The following is a 7,075-nucleotide window of genomic DNA, read 5'->3' as shown; positions in this document are numbered from 1 at the left end:
GAGAGAGAGAGAGAGAAATAGGAGGGGATTAAACACGAAATACATAACAGCGAGAAGTTATTGTCATTCTTGACGCGTGATTTAACGCTGAGTACGATGGCGATGATGGCGCGAAATAGCAGTGATTTTCATATCAGAAAACTGGAGGTCGGAAATTCGTGATATTTAACGCTAAATTAAAGTAACTAAATACATGCGCCAAATTCATAAACTTGTTCGAAAGGTAAAATTTCATCGCTCATAATAAATAATTTTATATTGTTTTAAATAGGTGGTAATTTAGAAACGAGTTGTTGTATTCGACCGTCCCTGACCGTTAATATCTTCTCTCTCTTTGATAACCGTCTACTCTGATATTAGTAGTCGGGGAGAAAGTACGCCAGTCATGGGAGACTTTGTCACGTCACGACAGATTGGATTGGTCCTTGATACACTTGCCATTTAAATCAGCTAAATTCTTTATTCGATTCAATTTGCTTTCTATTAATATAATAGTTATATACTATTTCATAAATGAAATCGATTTATCATTTTAATAATTTGAGACTAAAACTTGATTAATATTTTTACTGCATAGTTTATAAAAACAGAACAAATAAATGTTTTTAAATAAATATAATCTAATTAAGAAATCAGTTTTACGTTTATAATTTAATGATGGATATCTTGTTATATTATTAATTACGATTCGATCCATAAAAGCGTTATTAATAAAATAATAAAAATTGCTAACAAAACTTTTATGAAAATTTATATTATAATAAATAAATTTATTTATTTATTTAAGTATTACATCTGAAAAAATATTTTATTATTGAATAATGATAATAAAATTGATATGGTAATATAATATTGTATATGATATGAAAACGTTTCTTTCTCTCTCCCCCCTCCATCTCTCTCCTCTCTTCCCCTCTCTCTTTTTCTAAAGAGAATTATAAATAGAAATAATATACTACTGGAATTTCTTTCTTTTTTATTTTATTCCTTTATATTCTTTCTTTTTTTTTTTTGTTAATTCATCTCCCTTATTAAATTTACTGCTGAAAATTATTTAAATACTCGAATGCGCGTTACTATATCAATATCAGTATCAATGCATTTGTCGATTTCGTTAATAGCAAGTTCAATTGCGGATCAATCTTTCGCGCTCACTTACCGAGAAGCATTTGCTCCAGTTTGCGGCGGTCTACACGGAAACGTTCCTGATGCAAATCCTCAGGATCGTTGATACCCAACAGGGCCGCGAGGTCACGCAGCTCCTCGCGACTCTCAAAGCCGGATTTACCGGACACACTAGTGGTCGCGGTGCCCTCCGATGTCTCCGACATCGTTTCCGCCGCCCGCCGTGGTTCGCCATTGTTCACCACCATCTCATCGGGCCTCATCCTGCCGTTCGACGAGCGACGTATCCACCACGACCTCCGCCTGCCTCACCACGTCGCGACGCTACCGACAGGAAATAGAAAAAACAGAAATTAGCACCGCTTATTTGTTATGCGGTACCTCTGAAAAAATCGAATATTTGATCGAAAACGAGACGATATATTATTAGATAAGATCTTTGTTGGGGATGAAAAGTAGAGAACAAATACACACAATACATATACACACGCACACACACACATTCCATCCCAATGATGAACTGTCGCATTTTCCGTCTGGAGTTAATATCACGCAGAATGACTTTTGAAGGACACGAAGATTTCGAATTCTGTCTACGTTTAAATATATGTATATTTAACGCTAGCACGTGTTTGAGTCCACCCCCATATGATTCTCAATTTGGAGGCGATCTTTGTTATTTGCAATGGCTCGCGAAAATATTCAATCACGTGGCGGAATCAGCAAACCAGTGGGTGTCATCCACCATGTAGCACGTGCCACGATGGTTTCAATCACGTGAATTACCGATAATCAAGATCATGCGCGTGAACCGCCTTTTCAGCGCATAATTTATGTCTCATATGTCTCGGATACAATAATTCTTACCTGCCGAGTAAAAAGCTCTATTCGGAGAAATAGCGAATCAAATTTCGAATTATAATTTAAAAACTCATATTTGTTTATAAAATATTCAACATTTTCTTCCGCATGCAGCAAATTCGCCGAAATTCCTTCATAATTCCGGACAAGAAACAGGCTTGTTTGCTTCTGCATGGTTCATAGTCTACGTGAAAAAAAGATAAACATCACGTAGGCAATACCAATCACGAGGAGTCACGTAGACGTAATTTTATACTCTACAGAGAATCAGCTCGACGAGTTCGACGACCATTAGACAAACTATTGTTTCCAATTAAACTATTAATTGCGCAAACATAACTAATAATTAAACAATAATTTATTATCGCGACAAATTATGCTCTATTTGTCTCAAATTTTGAAATTGAGGAAGCAAGAAAGCATCGACAGAATCTTTAAGTTTGAAAATTCGACAAGTTATTAAAACGGATGCTGTTTAATCATTGTTTTCGATTTACGGTTTTCTTCCCGGAGTCTCATGTTTCAAGTTGAAAGGATACTGTTCTTTTTTATTTATCAAAGCTAATGCCCTCGATTAAATGTGCATATAGATGTGGGAGGTAGTGATGTAGAAGGCATTCGTTTTCGTATCAAAATACTTTATTCCCGTGTTAATTTTGCGGACATATTTCAGCGACACGTGTATCATCAAATATAAACTATCCGGTTAGGTCAAACTGTGTAAACTGTGAGGAGTGCTGGCGACTCTTCGGAATAACATCACCTCGTCGCGCGGAACTGTCGATTTGAAATAGTATATCTTAAAACGAAGAGTATATCTTAAAACGAGCACCTAGAGAGATAGACACAAATTATTCCGAAATGGAAACAGATAGTGGTGTGCACGTTGCTGAAGGTAGCTGAAGGCGCAGGTATTCGGGTACATCCTGGAGGATGCAGAACCTAGATACGGGAGAGGACGTAAATTGAGGGATATGTGTCTGATATAACACTTCACATCACTGTCGCCCGAAGACGCGAACTGACCTGCACGACGACGATGGCACTGTGTCGGATCTATCGGAGTTGTCGAGACGGTGGTGTGGTGTCGCGGGGCCTGGTCCTGGTCCCGCCGGTGAATCTCTGTCTTTTCGTCCCGGGCCTGGTCTTCGTCCTCGCTGCTGCTGCCGTCCAACTCGATCGGCGGCAGCGCTGTAACCTGTCGTTGTAATCCGCGCGAGCGAGCGATCGGGCAATCGACCGACGGTGTGCGGCGCGGTGTGCGCGGTGTAAACAAAATATGGCGGTGGTAACAAGTAAAAGGGGAGTTACCCCGAAGGGGGACGCGGGGCGTCAGAGGCCTCGGTACCGTTTCCCAGAATTCGGGCCGATTTTCGGGGTAAGTGACGACCACTGAGGCGGCGACCAATCACAGCGCGTGCCATCGATCCATTTCGTTTTTATCCTCGTGCGCTTATCCTCACTCCTGAGGAACGCTCCTCACCGCCCCGACATCATCGGCATCGCGCTCGCTACCGATAATGTACGACACATCATGTGTATGTACATACATACATGTGTAGCGGAGACCTTTGTCGATGAGAGAACATCGACAAAAAATTGTTTTTCTGGACACATATAGAAGAGCGGCGTGTATTAAATACATCGACGTGTTGAATTCATTTTCGTGATGGTTTCGCGCTTACGACGACGATTGGAGAACCAGGGGCGACGTTAGGAGGACGTAGAATGGGAACGCAGAACGGAATTTTGAAGGGCCCGTGTCGACTTCATCTGAAAGTAAAGAAAAATGCGAGAAAAAATTTTTTCTTATTAACGTATAGTATAATTATGTAAATTTTATATTTCCGTAATGGAAAACGTACAGTATACAGTATACGTAAAATAAATTCTTTTATAGGGTTTTTTCACTTTTTCAAATTTTACATAAAATTTACCGAAAGATGGAACAAAATTACTGGTCTTTAATCAAAATTACTTGATTAAGAGAATTATTTAACTAAAGGATGAAAATAAAGTTTGTTTTTTTTTGATAGAAATAAGGGATAAATATACAAGATATCTGTTTTCTAATCCCAAAGTTTAAAATAAAATTTTGTTCGTAACAATATCCTACACATAGTACGATCACACGGTGCGTATATCTGAGATTTAAAATTGCACAACAAGCCAAAGCGTTAACGTAATTTATTCGTAGTACTTAATAACAGAGGAATAAAATTAAATTTCTCCAATACGAGAGGTTACAAAATTTTTTCATTTTCTCATTTGTACAATAATTTCAAGCTCAATTAAGTCACTACACCGAGAAAAACTACTAATTACTAATTAAAGCAATAAAAAGAACTTAAAAAGGTATTCCTAATGTGTTTCGAGTTAAACAAATTGAAACTTTTTTTTTTATTCTTGTAGCTTGAAAATGTGTGTAGTTAACTGGGATACTGAAACTGAGATACTTACTCATTATTCACTTTGTAAATGCATGAAAAACATTTATCGCGTTTTTTTAAACGACATTTTTCAAATCGGACACACATTTTTCTCGCAAACTATTGAGTCGATCAGCTTCCGTTTTTGCAGACATATGATGTACATATTAAGCTAAACGTTCGACCCTCCAACTTTTTGATATCTTTGAAATTACTATTTTTTCAGTCGCAAGGAGTATTTTTTTAATAAAAATCGAAGTATCTTTTTTTAAGTGCTGTCATTTTATTAAGCTATTTAAGTTTTTAAGTATTTAGTTAGTAAGTTTTCTTCCTATGATTTATTTAAGGATCGAATGATCGTAAAAAATAAAACAAAAAAAATTTTATTTCACAAAGTCAGGGTCCGTATTCTCGAAAAGTATTGCATACATAAAACTAGGTAAATACTATAATATATGTTACGTACACTATAGCATTTCCTTAGTTTTTCATATGCGATACTTTTCAAGAATAGGAATCCTGATCGGCAATGGCTGTGCCCGATAGAAATGATTTTTCGCAACATGACCTGCGTGTCTATTCATATCTTGTATAATATACAATAAAAAACTTTACAAAAATTTGAGAAATTATGTTAAATATGAATGAATGTGAATGTAAAACATTAACTCTATAGATTTAACCATTTTTATAAATTTAATTCCCAAAATTCACCTTAAAAACGAATCACACTAGAATACTCCCTTAATAAGAATAACATTTTCATGAAACTGAATATTTTGTTATCATTTTTTGTTTATCACCAATTCGAATAACATCAGCTTGCTACCTGGAAAGAATCCTTTTGTTAGTTTAATTCGAACATTTTTCTCAGTGTAGTGACTTAATTGAGCTTAAAATTAAGTCACACAAAAGAGATGAGAGAATCAAAATACCATTTAATCTCTCATCAGAGCATTTATTTCAGTGAATAAATTCAACAAAATACATCATAATTTGGTACGTTACTTCTTTCTTTCTCTCTTCGATGTAATCCGTATGCATCAATTAATGGCGAAAGAGCCGCGTGTACCGATTGCACGCCAATTTGAAAGCGTATTGATGCATCCACGCACACACACGCGGGAATGAAAAGCGTGCTGCATTGTGACGACGACGTTATATTCGTTCCCTCGCTCATTCTCTTGGCGAACGCGTGACATGGATCTCCGTTATTATCTCGTTGGTGCCGCCGTTGCGTCGCGTCGGCTTCGTCGTCCGGCCAACGCAATCCTTCTCCACTGCGCGGTGTCGATTCCTCTGGCTGACCACAGCCTCCTTTTCCACTGGATGCAATGCAGCATTGGTTCCCTCGTCGGGACATGCACCTATTTTTTCTACTGCATATCTCCAATTCCTTGATTTTTCTTTCTGTTAACGAATTGGGCGCACTAGTGCACACTGATATATATATTAAAATCAATTATAAACAATTTATTGGCTATCCGAACAAAGTCAAATTAAATTCAATAAAGCTAGTTCATTGTATACCAATTTAATCTGAGTGTAAAAATGAAATGCAAATATTTTGAATTATAAAATACTTCACTTAACAACACAATAAAATGTGTTGAAGGTTTCATGGTTTAATTCGCTTTTACATTTGTATTAAATTAACATAATTTTTATTAATTTGTGTTGATGGCTTTAATGTACATTAATCGCACTAAGCGCGTTCAATCGAATTTGCTATACCTTTTTTTTCTTTCTCTCCGAATGTTCTTATTCAAATAAAGATTTTATCTTCCAATCATCTCTCCATTTCTTACAGAAATCTTATTTAATATTATCATTTTAATATCGAAAATTACTTATTAAAAGTGCAATTGTCGTTCAGAACTTTTAAAACTTAAAATAAGTAATTTTTTGGTATTTAATTTAATTTTTTGGATATTAAATTGGATTTATTAGAGATGTGAAGAAAAATGGAAAGGTGATTACTAAACGAAATATCATTTAATTACTTATTTTGAACATAATTAAAAGCGCTGCACAACAGTAAAATAAGTATTTAATTAGATTCTTCCAGTATTAAATTTCTGTAAGGATTATCCTGGCGAAAATTTTTTTCATAATTTACAAATTGGAACATTTTTCAGAAATACTCAGAAATATTCGGAAAGTTTACATCTTCTCTCAGAATTTTTCATACAAATGAATTCTGAAATATTCTGAAATTTTTCATCCCATAATTTTTAGAAAATATTTTTAAATTTTTTACATTTTATAACAATTCAACAGAAATTATACTTACAAAAAATCTTATTTCATAATTAACATATATGAAAAATTCTGACAAAAGCTGTACATTTTCTGAGAAATATTCCAATTCGTATAAAAAATGTGAGAAAGTTATATATAAAAATATATAGAAATTCTGAAAAATTATATGAAAAATTCTGAGAAAAATTTTTCAGATAGACATAAAAATATTTCATTTTCTTTTTCTTTTCTATTATGTCAATATTTCTTTTCCATTACTCATCGTGAGTTTTTCACTTAGTTGCATTTTACTTTTCCATTGTCCGTGGCGCACTGACGATGATTTCCTTGTCTTATTCTGCATTTCCTTTTCTATTGACAATGAGTGCTGCATCAGCTATTTGTGCATTCCTTAGTCA

General features: G+C 35.1%; 1 protein-coding gene across 1 annotated transcript in view; it reads right to left on the bottom strand.

Annotated features, from left to right (window-relative positions):
* The window catches only part of LOC105619921 (protein bicaudal C), a 34,861-nt gene extending 33,473 nt beyond the window's left edge, over nucleotides 1-1,388 (bottom strand). The window contains exon 1 of the mRNA XM_012201436.1: nucleotides 1,160-1,388. Coding sequence (XP_012056826.1) covers nucleotides 1,160-1,388 — 229 coding nt within the window. The remainder of the gene's footprint in view (nucleotides 1-1,159) is intronic.
* Nucleotides 1,389-7,075: the final 5,687 nt, after the last annotated feature.

The sequence above is a fragment of the Atta cephalotes genome, assembly GCF_000143395.1.
Source record: "Atta cephalotes unplaced genomic scaffold scaffold00023, whole genome shotgun sequence".
NCBI classification, from domain to species: Eukaryota; Metazoa; Arthropoda; class Insecta; order Hymenoptera; family Formicidae; genus Atta; species Atta cephalotes.
This window is presented reverse-complemented; position numbering and strand designations above follow the sequence as displayed.